The 17,500-nt window shown below is 39.0% G+C and overlaps 1 protein-coding gene across 1 annotated transcript; it reads left to right on the top strand.

Moving 5' to 3' along the window:
- The first annotated feature begins 391 nt into the window (after positions 1-391).
- Positions 392-16,471, top strand: LOC145482369 (NADPH oxidase 4-like). The gene is made up of 21 exons (XM_081461005.1): positions 392-412; positions 1,196-1,291; positions 1,386-1,496; positions 2,828-2,912; positions 3,467-3,564; positions 4,102-4,129; positions 4,246-4,292; positions 4,976-5,001; positions 5,151-5,231; positions 5,641-5,770; positions 6,330-6,422; positions 7,220-7,291; positions 8,549-8,611; positions 9,157-9,217; positions 9,722-9,830; positions 10,636-10,672; positions 11,186-11,268; positions 12,120-12,237; positions 14,335-14,406; positions 14,738-14,838; positions 15,455-16,471. Exons 1-21 carry the CDS (start codon positions 392-394, stop codon positions 15,573-15,575), a joined length of 1,653 nt encoding a protein of 550 aa, XP_081317131.1. The 3' UTR covers positions 15,576-16,471.
- Positions 16,472-17,500: the final 1,029 nt, after the last annotated feature.

Raw genomic sequence — 17,500 nt, forward strand, 5'->3', positions numbered from 1 at the left:
CTTTGAAAGAAATCTGATTTTAAAAACTCTTTCTGTTTCATGAGAATCTTTTTTTAAGAACATGTTCAGAGTGTGTTTGTTAAACAATTACTCCATGAGCGCTCGTTGGATACCAAATGGTAAATAGCGAACGAGGCGCGTTGATCACTTCTAATTCGAGTGGAATAAAGCCAAGGAAAGTGAGCGAGACATATTTTTCGCGTAATCACCTCTATAGTCGTCTACATTCTGAAAAAATGCGACGAACAGCAAAAGGTTTACCGGTACGTGAAGATCCGAAGTAGTGGGGTTGCTGAAAATTATGCGCCTTGTTCAAGCTAAATGAAGCAAGAGTTTACTTATCCACGTGGTCGCCACCACGTCAAGACTACAGAATCGAGTTTACTGAAGTATGAAAGGAGAAGACCCAATTGTATGTAGGGTAACACACTTTACTGGAGTGCTTAGCTTAATTTTATACGGAAATCTGTTTTCACTAATAACTGGAACGATATCGTGTCGGGTTTTGGATCTTTGCGTGAAATCTTTGCTTGTTTTCTTGATTCGCTGTTGTACATTTTAAAACAAGCCCTTTGGAGTAAATGGTTCAGATCAAACTCTTAAAGTTGTTGAGTTAACAGTGAAATTCAGTTTTGGTGTTGTTTTTTTTTGTAGCATTGTAGCATTGCGTACATTATTGCTTTATTTTCGCGATAGAAAGCTCAACAAATGTGCTTCTTTTAGTCATTTTCTTCGACAGAGTTTTCATTTACCGGCAAAAAAATTAAACTAAGCGGCACTCGCCAAACTCATTTTCCATATAAGGTCAAACGCAGGTATAATGGCTGGTAACCGAGATTCAGTGAACCAACCCGAGAAAGCTAGCTGTGCATTATTACCGGAGTTTTAAACAAAATATTTTACGAGCCAGCGAGGCGCGTTATATTGGTAGAGAGCATGGTATACACACTGCGCCGGAGAAATTTGAAAACACAGCTTCGTTAGTCAACGGTTAGGCTTGCCGTTCACATTAATCCATCAGGAAAAGGGACCTTTTCGTAAACCCCTTTAAACCAAAGGAATTTGAAAACGTCGGCTCTGCGTTTTAGCGTGAACGGAAAAACATTTTGAAAACGGAGCTTTTCGAAACGATGACCTCACGCTATTTAATCGTGCGATAAATGTACAGTGACGTTGCTATTTGTTTGTTTTTCAGGCGATAATATTAGGGACTGTTGTGGCAGTTTTCCTGTCTTCTTACTTCAAGTACCGGTATAGCCCTCAGTATTATTACCTCTATGCCATATTAGGGGTAAGTGTCGTTTTGAAAGAAGACTCGGTCAGCATAGTGGTACATGTATGTCATTCAATTGAAAATATAAAATGGAATTTTTACATGTTTTCAGGACAGTTTGTGTTGGTCACGCGGCGCAGCCTCGGTTCTACACGTCAGTTGTTGCCTGGTACTGCTCCCTATGTGTCGAAATGTGTTAGCGCTGATCAGGAACTCTAACAAGGTGAGACAAACAACGCCAGCCGTTATTTGCATGAGAACCTGAACCTTGTTGAACTGAGAAAGGAGAGCAGTTTTCTCGTCAATTTTAAAGCTGACTGTTAAGGCAGGTACTTTTAAATTACTTGGCTTCGCACTAGAGCTTGTAAGTATAATCTAAGTGCACTTGGAACCTACTTTGAGTGTGAAGGGGTAAAATGCACTTACTTGGACTTTACTAAGTGACCATGGAGACGTTCGTAGATCAAAGAAGCCGAAGTGCACCGCCAAGTATGGTCTACACCACACTTGAGAGCGCAGTTGACTAATAGGAAATGGAAGCCAAATAAAAGCGATGTACAGCGTTGCTATAATTCTGATGAACGGACCGATAAACGACTTAATTGCTTGAATTTCATTTTCATAGACAGCCTAAACCTTCGCTTTTCATATCATCCGACACCAAATGCTCTTCTTGAAATTACAAACCAGCTGCTGTTTCAAGTTTCAACCAGGTCATTTCTTTGCACTCGAAAAACTCTGTTGAACATTAGACGAGTCACACGGAAATGCATTTTCTAGGTTAGCTAAAACCCTACAGCATTTTCTTTGCCGAAAACCGCGTTGAGCCATTCTAGAGAAATACAGAAGATGTCGTTTGTTGCTTTGCTCTTTAGCAACAAAGCAACTATGTGCATTTTTTCACGATTTTACTGACGAACAATCGCATTTGTGGTATGTATAACTGACAAGTTCTACTGCGAAAATGCTTCAAGTAACACACTTTGTCATCAGGTGTGAAGCCAAGTTTTCTAAAGTGCGACTTGAGACTTTCAAGTGCACTTGATTGAGTCCGCCAACTGCTTACTTGAAACTAACTTAGCTTCTAGTGTGAAGCCAAGTATTAGCACAGTCAAAAACATGTTTCATTTTCAAAAAAATTCATGCTTGTTTTGATTTTGAATTACCACGCTAAGCGACTGGCTGAGAGAATTCGCGCCACTTTGTTATCCAATTAGCAGTAAAACCAAAGCCAATCGCGACTCATGCACATCTTTTCCCGCGTTTTTCGTCAGCTACATGTCTTTGCTTTGAGTTTTGATTGTTCACTGAATCGTCTGTGTAATTTGTGACTGGCCTGAATGATTACTTTAATTTGGTTTTGGTTTTACGACACTCATTTGAAGACTGCTCTAACGGACAAACATTAGCATAATTAGCAAGAGTAATCATCGTTAATTAAGACTAGTGAAGTTTAGCCTAAAATAACCTAGTTAGATGATAATTTCTTTTTCCAGCATTGTACCAAAAGAGTAACATTGCATGTCGCCTATGTATGGCTTATTTGTACTATAGGTTGTTAACGGTGTATTTGGACGCCTAATGGACAGAAATATCTGGTTTCACAAGGCATGTGCACTTGTGATCATTATTTCAGCAGGTACGTTATGTGATGGCCATTTTATCCCCCATTTCTGGACCCAGTTTAATTACAGACTTCTCCAACGATATCAGAAGCGTTAATGCGGCAGGTTTCTAAAGCTGGGTAACCAAGTTGCCCAAATACAAATTAAATTCTTCTGAGTGAACAGAATGAAAGAAAAATGCCAAATTACATGAATGACAATTTATTAAGTCGTAACATACGCGTTGACATGCCTCTCGTCCCACCCCCACAACCCCCCCCCCCCCCTCTCCCCGCTGCGCTGCGTTAATTCTCCCAACTCACCATAAAACATATGGAAGGTATGCGCCAAACACTAAAAGTTCTCGCTCCCGATACCTTTAAACAAAACAAGTTGAACTTTGCACGAGGTTTCTCGAGCCTTACTTTCGCCAGAACTACTTCTGCCTTGCAAAAAAATTTGCCCACCGAATCGAAATATTATTACATATACTGAGAACATTAACGCTTAAGCTTGCTCTTCTTGATTGTTTGGTAACGTTACGAACGTGTGTTGATATCAATCACTTCCCCTCTCACTCTTTCTTCAGTGATTCACACCGGAGCGCATTTAGTGAATTTCAGGAGATTTTCTACCAATTACAGCATGGACTTCAAGGATTTGAATTTTGCCTCGTATCCTAATCAGGTTAGAGTTTGATTTATACTCGATATTTTCACCTCGGTTTCAGTACAGATTCAGTGTACACCGAAACACGTACTTTATTAGCACGAGGCTACTTGAAAATCTTTAAAATTTCTCTATGGCAATAGCTGGAGATTAGCAGTAGGTAGCAAATACCTTTAATTACTTGAAGTAGATAATAACTACTTCTTTGAAAGCCACCCGAGTGTATGGGTAAGTGTTAAAAGAGCGTTAGTCAAACTACATCTGTAGCCTCCTCCCGAGCCTTCTTCCTTCCCTACTGTTTCGCGCAACGTCTTCGAGTTCTTTATTTACCAGTGATGCGAAACTGAGACAGTAACCATAGCACAACAGTAATACAGCTCTGTTAAGACTGATGTAAACTGTTGTGATGTACGGCTGGGTAAGTGGTCGTCTAAAGTGGTTTTTTCGTGTGTGGTGTGGTTATACTGCTTTTTGTAATTTGCTGCTATCAATTTGTTCAAGATAATCTTTGTCTGATTCGAATTTTCCTCAGAGTGCCATTCATTTTATTTCTAGGGACCACTAGAACTGTTGTTTACCTCAGGTAAGGACATTGATGCCATGTATGATCAATTTTTGCAAATGCGCTGATTGCTACTTCTGTTTAATTTTAGTTTTTAGCTTACATATAAGCAAACTGTCATTTGATCTCTCTTTCAGTTGTTGGACTGACAGGAATGCTGATGACGTTGCTTTTGCTTGCTATGGTACGTAGCATGCTGGTTATAGCCTTGAACAACCAAGACATCATTAGTCCGCCTGTGAATCGTCGGGTCTGTGCGTCAGTCAGTCAGTCAATCAGTCCGTCAGTCAGTCAGTCAGTCAGTCAGACAGACAGACAGACAGACAGTCAGTCAGACAGACAGACCGTCAGTCATTCAGTCAGTTAGTCAGTCAGACAATCAGTCAGTCAGTCAGTCAATCAGTCAGACAGGCAGACAGTTAAACAGGCAGACAGTCAGTCAATCAATCAATCAATCAGTCTGTCAGTCTGTTGGTCAGTTAATCTATCAATCAATCAATTAGTCAGTCAGTCATTTAGTTAGTCAGTCAATTAGTCAGTCAGTCAGTCAATTAGTCATTCATTCATTCAGTCAGTCAGTCAGTCAGACAGTCAGTCAGTCATTCATTTACTGAGTCAGTCAGTCAGTCTGTCAATCAGTTAGTCAATCACTCAGTCAGTCAATCAGTCAGTCGGTCAGTAATTCAGTCATTCAGTCAGTCAGTCAGTCAGTCATTCAGTCAGTCAGTCAGTCAGTCAATCAGACAGAGTCATTCATTTATTTGTTCGTTTGTTGTTTGATTCATCTACTATGTATATTAATTGATTACTTCTGGTTGATAAAATGTTTAAAACGTCGATCAAATACTTTCGTAATTTTTCGTTTAGATAATAACATCTACAGCTGCTGTGAGGTAATAAATCCGTCTTTGAATGTTCATGGTCAGTTTGATTGTTTTGAGTTCTTTCCACTTCGTATTAATGAGATATGAAAATATTACTTTTGATGGTACTCCCATTGCCTTAACTGATTGGTATTTTTCTTTATCTTGTTGCTTTGTAGACGTACCTCATATGAGACGTTTTGGTATACTCATCATCTGTTTATCGTGTTCTTCTTACTTCTGTTTGTCCACGGTCTCGGGTGAGTAAAGACATTCATTTCTTTCGTACTAAAGCAAGAGATTAAATCTTCTTATTTCTAAAGGTAATCCTTCTCGAGTTATTTTTGAGCTACTGAGATTAAGGCTGTGTCCTCTAGAATCACTGAGGTCGGCAAATAACTTGGTTTTGATATACCTCCCAATACGTTTTCCGATTGGAGGAGAACGTGTCACGTGTCGTGGGTCAAAACTCCCTAGGGAAACATTAACTTGAACTTTCCACTCACAACTGATCAGGTCCTGCACCTTACAAATGTAAAAGCGCGGCAAATTTGTTGTGCCAGCTGGCGTCAAACAAATAATTTTTTTTTTCACAATTTTTTTTCTATTTTTGAGTTTGGAAGTAAAACAAAACACTCAATATTGTTAGCCAATGGTTTTCTTTCACAGTGGCATAATAAAACACCAAGTAAATCTGGATACACACTCGCCAGGATGTAGGAATGGAACCAACAGGCCAAATATCAGTCACGTGGAATGGTGTTCACAGGATCCACAGTTTGAAGCGGATAAACCAAAGGTACAGTTGAACTTTTGTACGCGTCCGGAGGCAGAATAAGCTGTCTGTTGGGGAGAGGTGGTTCAGCGTTTCGGGAGGTTTTAAAACCGAGGAGCTAAAATAACCTAATTTTACCAATAAAAAGATTCGTGTTACCTCTAGTGTAACAAGAGTGTATGTCACTACGTCTTGTGTTGAAATATTGAAATAAATCCTGGACATGTCCCTTAGGGCATTTATTGACGAGATCTTTTATAAGCTCCGCGCGTCTCTAAGAGAGCGGTTTCCATCCTAATCGATCTATAATGGTGTCACTCGTCATTTCCTGAGAGATTTTGAGTTCAGAACGAAAAGTTCTGTCCGTTGTCGAGGTAGTGGCTGGCGCAGAGAAATGGCTGTTGGAAAAAGTTCGACTACTGTTACGTAGTCAAATTATTTTTTTTGCCATTATTCTTGTCTTTATTATCTTGTGTTCGTTTCTTTATTACTCTTTATTAATGTACGGTTAACGCGTTAGATACCGGATCAAGGAGTACATTTTTTTTCTCAGCTAATTTTGTGTTTTCTGTGTGACATACAGGCCTGGATATGGTGCATTGGACCTCTTCTTATTTACATAACGGAGAGGCTAATAAGGGCTTTTAGAAGTTTTCAAAGAGTAGAACTAATTCAGGTGAGGAAATGCAGGTAACTGCACCCCTACTCTGTAGTTAAAACTCCCTGTTAAATCTACGTCCAGCGCGAGAGCTAATGGTTGCATTTGAAATTAATTTCTAATGTATACATTGTGGAAGCCTTGTCTGGCTGAACTCGAGTTTCTCCGCGTGAAAAGGTATTGTTACAGTGATCCTCTCAGAGGAGACAATAGTCCAGTTTCGAGTTCGCCATGACCGCTGAATAAAAGCACTGAGAACGCATTTGCACAGGGTTAGCCTCGACCTGAAAAAAATATTCACAAATACCGACGGCAAGGTGTCACAAATTTGAAAATTAAACAATACACAGAGCTGTAAACAGGTCATCTCGCTGGAATTTGTGAATATTTTACTAAAGGTCGAGGCTAACCCTGTGCAAATGCGTTCTCAGTGCTTTTAATCAGCGGTCATGGCGAACTCGAAACTGGACTATTTGGAAGAAATTTATACATTGGTGGAACATGTAGCTAACATGGGCGAGGCCTAAAAAATGATATTCTAGTAAACGAAAGCGCGTGACTCGGTGAGTCCAGCAAAGGCAATCAACGGAACAGTCAACCAAACAAAAAAAAAAACAATAAAAAACAAAACAGAAGAATTAAAAGCGAGGCATTGTTATGCATACAATGGTCCATGACATTATTTACAGCTAAAACAACGAAGGGGAAATTGGAGGGCCATCTAATTTTGGCAGACATTTATCTGTTGGTCTTAAATACATAATTGTTGATTAAATTCTGACCTTAATTTATATTTTCTCCCGGCAAATCCTCAGGCGGTACAACATGGCGATGGAGTCGTGGAAGTTAAAATGAAAAAGCCTAATTTTACAGCCAAGCCCGGACAGGTAATGCTGTAATGGAATAATGCACACTGAATGTTGGAAGTACACTAACAAACCTGAAGAAACAAATTCGCGAAGACTGACAATTTTCAGGGACCACAAGTCAGTGTTTTTCTGGTCACAAACGAAACCGGTTAAGATGATTTCTCAGCATTGCACTACGCATCCGTATTATATGGCTAGCTCCGAGAGCGGGCAAGATGAATCAAATCCTGCGCTGTGATTGGCTACCCGAGTGGGCAAGATGGAGCTATCTTGCTCGCTCGGGACTACCCGCCGAGTCCCGCAAGAAAAATTTTCCCGAAAGCCATATAATAAATCCTTTATTGACCAAGCTTGTTTGGTCAAGATGGCTGGATATTGGCCAAGTTCATTTTTTGCGTGTTTATGGACCGAGACGGCCAATATACAACCATCTTGACCTCACGCGATTTTCGCGTCAATAGCGCGCACATTCACAACATTAAGAGATTTTCTTCTAGCTAAGCTGGACAGCGAAATAAATGCTCGTGACCTATATTTTTTATTACATAATTTTGGAGTGCAAATTATCCTCTTTAATTCCCTGAGAAAATTTAAAAAGATATAGCTAAAAACGTAGACAAAACCGTTACTGAAGGATGCAAACTATGACCTTGAAAACAACGACTCGACGAACGTTTTGAGTCGATGTCTTATAAAATTGTGTGATTATTCCATAAGTCATAAATTATTGCTGCATGTACTTGAGACTTTCTACCTATCAATTTTTTTTTCAACTATTTCTTTAAATAAGTTTGCTTCCAGCTACCACCAAATGTAACGTGAACCGATGAAATAACGCACGTGATTAGGCATAAATGGGTTAAGACTGGCCCAACATACCTCTTTTGCGAGAATGGTGGCCTATCCTTTTCATTCAGGAAAAGTTTCAAAAAATAAATCGTTCGACAACCGTTTTATCTCTGACAGATCACCTTAATTACCGATTTTTATGATATGGCTACAACAGATCTAGACAACAACGCTTTCAACGGACCAGACGTTTTACACTAGTGACTGACAAACACTTTTCACTTGACGCTCGCGCTGAAGAGGAACTTCCGCTCAAGTTTCACCATGACAACTGTCCTTTTCGAAATGCCCTCACCCTGACGACCACACTAGACGACTACCGATCTTCAATATTTAAACGGTTGCGTCAAAGCCAGAGCGAAGCCGACTGTGATGTATGCTATACTGAGAGGATTAGTTAATCAGATATACTTGCTTTGTTTCTAGTACGTGTTCATCAGATGTGCAGATGTATCAAGATTCGAATGGCATCCGTTCACGCTGACACAGGTGATTATGAGAATCTCGAACATGTATTTGTTCAAACAAATCAACAATTGAATGATCATCCTTCCGAAAGATCAATTTCTAGAAAAAGCCTTTTTCTATTTCTAGAAAACAAGTTGAAACTGGTCTATTAAATACTCCATGATCGGCTAGAAAACTGGATGAAACGTTTTCGATCAGTTACAAGCTTACACCTTCTCTATTTATATAAAGACGATTCAAAATTTTCAGAAAACAGAAGAGCTGTTTTAAAACAACTTAAACAGGTCATATACCGACAAGATGGAGTATTTGCAAATTGCTAAGGTTAAAAGAAGAGAATATGGCGGCCAAATTGAATATGTCAGACCGATCGACCTGTACTTAATTAAAAAATGAAGAAGGTGGAGCCATTTATTATGCTGTCATAAACTGAGACCGGAATTTGAAAAGTGGAGAAAATTAAGAAGCACGCACGTAACTTGCGCTTACAGTCTTGTGTAAGATGAAGGTTACAAAGGTCATTGTAAATAACAGGAAACAACGGCCTTTCTTGTTAATTCCCATAGTGTCCGTCATCAGAAGATTCTTCTTTCTCCATACATTGTAAGATTCTAGGAGATTGGACGGGTGAGTTAGTGATTTCTTGATAAGAATGTTTTCACAATGTTTTCACAATAACACTCCACAGTGTTTGCAAAAAAATAAATTGTCTCTGTCCTACTGAAAAGCCCCGTTTAACTATTGTTGTTAAAGACTTCCTCGTTTGCTTTACAGGACGCTAGTACCAGCGTATAGCTTCCGTTACATGAAGTGTCTTGTATGACACGTCGGAACCTTCGATTACTGTTCATCCCCCCCCCCCCCCCAATATTTTTGTCAGGTTAAACCAGAAATAGGCCATTTTCGATATATTAAAATTTTAACTTGGCTCCGAGGCTTGGGGCAATAAAAAACAAAACCTCGGTGTGACCTCTTGTGTTTTATTCCCCCAAACCTTGGAGCCAAGTGAGATTTTTAATATCGTAAAAAAGACCTATTCGCCGACACCAATTTTTATAACTGTTATATTAGTGTATAGCGCTGGCCTGTTCTCTCTACCAATTGAAATGTTTACTTCTTTTTCGTATGTAGAGAAATTTGTTAACAGGCTCTTTCTTACCAAACTGGAAGAAAACAACATAACTCTTGCCTGTGAGAAACAAAATGAAGAAAACACTAGTTTTGTAAGACCCAGCCTCAAGTAAGTGTGCTAAATTAATTTTATTATATTACTGTCTTGCAAAAACGAAGCGCTAACATATTTACCAGTACCTGTGCACATATTTACTACCTGTGTGTTGAATTAAGTATATCATATCATCAGGAAGCGAGCGTGTTTTCAGTCTCAACTTGTGTAAAAATTTCAAATTTAGTACATCCCTTTTTCGTCTAAGGACACGTCCTAGGTCATAGTGGGTTTTTTTCATTTATTTATTTACTTTTTTACCACAATTGCTACTAATCTCGCAATCTGATTAGCTAATTTGCCGTTGTCGATAAGAGTCCAGACAACGCTGCTCGCGTCAATGTGTCACGCAATGCCTTTTTCAGCTCGCGCTCTGAAAACAAAAGACATTTTCTTGGACGTTGATATTGGGGTAAAAAACAAATCGAAATGTGGTTTAGCGTGGTCTGTACTCTTATCGACAACGGTACGCGTCATCACAGTGGTCAAAGTGTTGTGGACTCACGAGGCACAGTCGAGTGAGTCCACAACAAATTTTGACCACTGTGATGAGGCGTATCGTTGTCGATAAGAGTACAGACCACGCTAAACCACATTCGATTTGTTAAATCGACTTTCTGAGTAGAATGAGCTTCAGTAACTATCCACTGTGAGCAGATTCCGTCTTGAACAGTTCCACCCCGTTTTTATACCTTTGAATCTCTAGGATCGCCAAAGTTGTTTTTGCTATTTTTTTTTTGAAAAGCTAATGTTCTTGACAGTGGAGAAGTTTGGTTATCTAAAATATCAGCTAATAGTCTTGGTGATGCTCATTTCATAGAATTGCTGTTGATGGACCTTATGGAAGCCCATGTATGGTAAGACAGGCATCATTTTTAAATCTTCGTTAGCATGTCATCTTTTTATGCAGCATTCAAAGTCGAGAGTGTAAGAATATATTTTTGTGTTGTACAGAAAGGTTTTGGAAGTTTTTCGAGGGAGCTGAATGTATGTGTAAGCTAGCTTTATTTTGTGCCGAAGCTGGAATTATGAGTTTGTGTGGAAGCCGCATGATGAGTTTTGAATGGAATTGCTGAGTTTTATTGGTAAGCTGAGTTTTGTTGAAAGTGTTGCTGTTTTTGTTGTGTTGTTAAGTCGGGAGTCGTTGGGCCGTGTGGATGTTGAGATCTGTGTTGGATCTCAGTCTCGTGTGTAAGTTCATTCTGGTTTGAAAGTAAGCAGTAACCACGGTGACATGCACATAGCTCCGTGTTTAGTCCTTGCTTAGTAGACCCCTCTATAATCTCCACCCAGTGGTGATGTCTACAGCGCACATCCCTCACCTTTATAACGTGTATATCTGTTATTGGTTTTTTTTTTCTTTTTTCAAGGATATTTGGAGATACGATGTCAGTCTTTGTATAGCAACAGGAATCGGTATCACTCCATTCGCCGCACTTATCCATGAACTCAGGTAAAGCGTTGTTAAGCAGAGCTTAGAGGAGCAACGTCGCGACTTATGAGTCACTTTTTTTCGCTGTACAAAATTACCTCTATATGGAAAGAAACCTCAAAATAATACTTTGCTAAATTAGAAAAACACCAAGGAGGCAATAATACACCAAAACGGAACGAGGATGGTTAAGGATGGAGAAGATTAACACGGATTACAAAAGAAGAACTTGAAAAATTTAGGCTAAACTTGTTAAGATTACCGAGCCATGACGTAGGGTTAATACCCCCCTGGGAAGGAATCCCATGGGAAGGGGATGCGATACTCGTCGTCTCTTTTCAGGGAGTAAATGATGGATTTTGGAATCACTTAGGATTTTGAGAAGTGTTTTTACCAATTAAGGCATCTTGTAGCGGTTGCACGCGCAGAAATTACGAAAACGCCGTCATACTACGTAGATGGTTTAGCGATGAAATTTCTCTCTATATAAGAGGATGCAATGGCAATTAAACTAAAAAATAGCTCGTTTGTTATTAGAAGCGCCCAGGGAATTTTTCCGAAACTTGTCAGGAATGCTCGTTAAATTTCCGACAATTAACAAGGGCCTCCCAGAGAGGTGAGTAACACGATCCCTTGATCCCTTGATCCCTTGAAATTTCTCTTTTTCTCTACTGTAGAATTATTCTTAAGCATTTCATGCAAGGGCAGGAGTTTCATTAAACAGCTAATAAGATTTAAATTGCTGAAATACCCCGTAAATTTTGAGGGTTGACTCTAACGACCAAAAATAAGGGGCCACACGAGGCAAAGAAAAGACTGCACTGTATAACTATGTAACTGAATCGTGTAATTAAACTGTTCATCCTTTACAGACACGAGATAAAAGCAAGGAAATGTTTAAAGCTACACAGATTGTATTTTGTGTTGGTTTGTAAACACCTAGACTCGTTTCAATGGTTTGTGGACCTTTCACGCTCCGTTCACGCCGAGGTATGAGGTTTGCATGGTGCATATGGCAGTATTAGTACGTTACGCATCCGTCTCCTGGGCCTTCAGTAGTGTTTTGCAAACCCGTTAATCATAAAAATTACAATTTCCTCGATTGTGATTGGTTTAAAAAACTCCTATTTTCCACTAATTCACTTGCCAAGTTGTTATCAGACAGTTTGTTATTGAACAGTTTGTTATCGGACAGTTCAATAAGCCGATCACATTCAAAGTTGTAGTTTGAATCAACCAATCGCGCGCTTGCTTTTGTGTTTTTGGCGCCTAATTGCCGGTAGCGGGCGCGGTGGCCTTATATTGTTTACATCTCCTTTGTAGGTATTTTAACGCAAATTTTCCCTTTCTTTCTTAACTTTTCTATTCTTGTTTTCTCGGAAATTTTAATTTTTATGATTAATTGGTAATAAGACTAAGTGTCGTCCAATTCGGTCTGTAATCATACTCGCGATAAATAAATCGGACTCCCGCGGTGCGGTCGTCCGATTTTGTTATCACTCTCGGCTTATGATAACAAATCGAATTGGACTCCACTCAGTCCTGTTACCATTACTTATTATTATATGGCTAGCTCCGTGAGCGGGCGAGGTAAACCAAATCCTGCGACGTGATAAGGTACCCGAGCGGGCAAGATGGAGCTATCATGCCCGTTCGGGAGGCAGGATTTATCCTTTTTTTTGTTTGTTTCCATTTTTGATGACTGCTTCATTTTAAAGCTGGGCTTTAACATTCTGCTATTAATGTTGAGGAATTACAGCTAACATCTGTCATTAAGAAAAAATTCTTCCTTCTGCCAGGACTGTCTATTTTACAAACTATCTCGAGAATGTATTGCTTTAAACCTTGAAGGAAATATTGCTTTTTATAATCCATCAAATATTTTCGCTTGCACGCGATTGGTCTAAACACGTCAAATGACTAAATATTCGCCAGCTAAAACTGGGGAATATCCGGGTGATTTTCCAAAAATATGTGTGTTGCGAAAAATATTTGAAGGAGAATAAGCACAGTAGCCTCCATTTGGCGCCAAAATCTGCCAGAATGTTTGTCCGTGGACTTTATCTGTTCATCAAAACACACAGTTTTCCTCGAGCCATGCTGTCGGAAAACTCTTCGCTTCTCGGTACGTGCAGATAATGTCCGCGGAGAAATATCCGTACAGATTTTCGCGCCAAATGGAGGCTATTGTTTATAAATAACAGGACCTAATGAGTATGGCAAGTTTTGACAGCTTTGTCAATGCCAGACAGTCGTGTTTAAAGGATTAAGGTGGCTGAACACAGTTTTTGATACCTGTGTTCATTCACCTTTTTCTCTAAAACCCTTGATCCCTCGGTCGCCAAAAATGGCAGCAAGCAAGTTAACAACACAAACTTTGGTTTTCTGATGGTTAAGCTGTCGTATGTACCGTTGCCATGGCAACATGAATAAATATAAACAGGCCTTTAGAATCGGTTTTGTTTATTTATAGAAAATCTAGTCATTAGATTTTCTTTATAATTTACATGCAACAAACTTGTAACGATTCTCACAAGTTAACACCATTTTGCTAATAATTTAACAGAGAGATCTTTAATTATCCCTTGTTGAATGTTCACTGGAATATCTAGAGTTTCCTTTGTTTAAGTTCAATTATTTTCAATATTCCAGTTACTTATTTCCTAAAGTATTTTCGTGCCAAATTTCGTGAAATTCTAATGAGTGGTTTTCGAGTAATAGGCGTATTTCCGAGAGTGCAATTTTCATTCAATCGCAATTTTTTGACTTACTACGCATGCGCTGCATTTAACTGGGTTCTTTCGGTAACAAAGAAAAAGCTGAGAATTGCTGGGTTCTTTGCATCGTTACCTTTCTAACATATCTTTGTAATAAAAGACTAAAGCCATCAACACACTGGGTTCAGTTATAGAGAAAAATAACGCAGATAGTGCGGGTGCTGAGTAAATAAAATGATCGCTCTATTGACGGCATGTTTGTTTTTTGCAACCCTTGTGCGCGCGCTGAATTGCATCAGCAAAGCGCGCGCGAAAACTGTGTTCGGCCACCTTAAACAAACTGACTTTAGCTGCTCATTCAATTTTGCAGCTTTGGGAGAGCAATCAACCAGATTTCCTTATATGTAACTTTTACGTCACAGGACCACAGTCCGAAGATCAGGTAATGCGCATGTCATGGATAGTGTCTTGATTTTAATTATGAGTATGGTATAAGCGTAGTGTGAAAACAATAACTAGAAAAATAACTAGGAAGAAGTTCAAAAAAAAAAACAAGAAAGAGAAAAATAGAAAAATGGAAGGTGCAATGTCTGCCTTCTGTTCAAGTATTGCGGCCTGTTGTCCTTTTTCAGTAATGTTTCTTTGTTCGCCGTCAGTTGTCAGTTTAGATTTTTTGATAGAGAGGTAAATCTGAGATGGTCCCATTTTCAGCTTGTCCTTACTCACCTAGCTGATGATAAAAACACTGTGCATATGTTTTTTCTTTCTTAAAGGTCAGCATGAAGCAGCATCCTGAATGGCTCGCCAGCAGACTGCACCGACATAGACCATCATGGAGAACGGTGTTTGACAGAGTAAGCCGCGAAAATCCAAGGTAACTTAAACATTGATCATTCGTTTGTAATTTGAATATTCTAGTTAAGACTTTAAAACTGGGTTATTTACAAAGAGAACATGCGTACTTTAAGAAACAAACCTTTTTACACAACGCCTTGAATTCTAATACACTGCTGATTTACAAACGCGCTCATTTATATACGAATATTTTAAAATGAGATGCAGCTTATGAATTGCGTAATCCCCACTGCCTTTGGCCTCCCCCGCCCAACCCCCTGATTTAAAGTGGGCATTTTTATAACATACAAAGTTATTTTCAAAGACCTTTACTTAGTAGGCTGTATTTTATTCCGCTTTGACGACCTCTCAGTCTATTTTTTTTTAATTTAATAGTCGGAATCAATAATAAGAACGTTACTTCTTGAATAATCTATCATGTAAAGAAGGTGTTTCTCTCTAAATAATGAGTTTTTACAGGAGTCCATCACCCGGCGATGGTCATGAGCTCCTGGCTTTTATGAATGTGAATAAAGAAATTAAATTGTATTTTACGTGCACAACTGCATGGTGCAATCTGAGAATACCCTGTAAATGGTCTTAGATCGTTACCCTGGGATATTCCCTCGTCATATCTGTTTATTGTCTTTTTTTAGGACCAAGGTTGGCGTGTTTTACTGTGGAAGTAGAAAAGTGACCTCAGTATTGAAAAATACCAGTCAGCGGTTTTATCCAACTCAAACGAAATTCATCTTCAATAAAGAAATTTTAACTTAACTTGACAAAATCAAGCAAACACGTTTTATCTCTCGCCTCTAAATGAAGCCTTAGGACAGGCTAAGCAAATAAACAAACGTGTACATGTAATACGCATCTGCAGACGTTTAAAACGTGGGAGAATGAGTCTGAACGAAGGTCGCGTAAAAGCGTCGGAACAAACATTACATGATAAGAAAGAAAAGAAAAAATAAAGACTGAACACAAATTAGGAACATCAAGTAACTTATTACCAGTAAACCTGATATTTATGTTTGACCATGCCACATGAAAGATCCGGCTAAGCAATAGATTCCTGTCTGCAATAAGCGCCCTCTTGGACTACCAACATTTCACTAATCACCTCGCCTACAGGCACTAAATCGAATTTTTACTGTAGAGTTGCACGGCTGTTCCAATGGTTCCGTTCTCAGTCCTTGTTTTTAAAAATGCGTAACTCACTGAATTGTATATGTTACTGCAGAATGTGATTGTGCTTCACATTTTCTCTGCCATTACCAGACAAATCTCCTCTCACTGGCATATTTCCACACATTTCCTATACATGTATTACTAGTAGGAATGTTCGCGCGTTAACGCTAAATGTAAACAATTTCCATGTGGTAATCATTTCACTGCGTGCTTGAGCAACTACTTGGTGTTATGACCAAACATATTCGTTTTTGGTCATCAAATACTCCGTTTGGGGCTTGAAGAATATTAAATGTTAATGCGGTTTACATAATTTGTTTACAACATAGGATTTACTTGTTTTGCTTCTTGCTGGCATGATGCTCCGTTGTTACAAGTGATGTTCTTCCCCGTCACAGTTTTCCTCGCCTCCTGAAGACGATCTTCTTTGAATCAACAGATAATTTGATCCACCGGCACTTGAAACAACCGAGAATGATTTTGTTATTTCTCCTGGTATTTTTCCCACCGAAGTGGGATCCCTTTTCTTCGCGTTTTTCATCTCCGTCGAAGTGCCATTAGCTGGATGCTTCTTAACATTTTTCTTGACTTTTCTTTTCGGTCGAATTCGTCTTTTCGCAGCCGTTGAAATATCAGGAAGAGTCAAAGATTCACTGTGCAAATTTTCCGCCATTCTATTAAACTTTTGAAAACCGTTCCTTTGGTTTACCGGCGGCAGCTTTGGAGACTGATCGCGCAGTTCTGGAATTTCTTCTTTGAAATCTAGCGGTGTTATTATTGGCATTATTTGACAAAGTGTTATCCAACTCAGATTCCAAGTTGATTGAAACATTCAGATTTTTCCTCTACATTTTGAGGGAAAATTAACTGTTTTCTGACATTAATCCTTCTTGATTGTTGTGGTGTGACAAAAAATACAATAAAGTTAGCAGTATATTGAGAAAGCAGTTCGCCAATTTGCTGTTTTAAGATGGAAGCTTAATAGCTTTAGAAATTTGACATTTTCAGCGATTGCCAAGTGTTTTCGTTAATGGCCTTGTTATGCCGCAAACACCTGTCAAGGGAAATTGTTTAAAGAGGAAACTAGCTTCTCAGTCTCCAGTTCAGTATAAAATATCACACCCACGTTCAAAGCAGTTTTTTTTCCTCTTTCGGTTCTGTTCAGTTCGGAAAACTTGTTTCCCAAAACACGTTAAACTGAAAACCGAAAATCTCGAAAAGAGTTTAGAAGGGTTTTAAATTGACTACCACAAGCTAAGTAATTACGCGGAGCTCTACGATTGGTTAAGGAAATGTCTCACGTAACGTACTTTCTTATACGGTATTTAATTTTTAAGCAATCGCTGGCACGTTTTCTCGTGGTTTGACAGGAAGACTTGATCCATTGCACTAGTTGCATTTAATTTATTCAAGGAAAGGACTACAGCAAGATTTTGGTCAGTCTCGGATTTTTATTCAAACCCGGGCTTTTCTCTCTTGTATCACTTGTTTTCAGGAGTTGAAGTTTTACTGCG

This window comes from Orbicella franksi, chromosome 3 (assembly GCF_964199315.1).
Source record: "Orbicella franksi chromosome 3, jaOrbFran1.1, whole genome shotgun sequence".
In the NCBI taxonomy this organism is placed as follows: Eukaryota; Metazoa; Cnidaria; class Anthozoa; order Scleractinia; family Merulinidae; genus Orbicella; species Orbicella franksi.

What these genes read in the sequence shown, in the direction of transcription:
- LOC145482369 (XM_081461005.1), top strand. Translation starts at nt 392, where the DNA reads ATGAAAGGAGAAGACCCAATT. An exon ending in CGTTGCTTTTGCTTGCTATG is followed by an intron (nt 4,293 to 4,975) that starts GTACGTAGCATG and finishes TTTTTCGTTTAG; the next exon opens with ATAATAACATCTACAGCTGC. An exon ending in TTACAGCCAAGCCCGGACAG is followed by an intron (nt 7,292 to 8,548) that starts GTAATGCTGTAA and finishes CTTTGTTTCTAG; the next exon opens with TACGTGTTCATCAGATGTGC.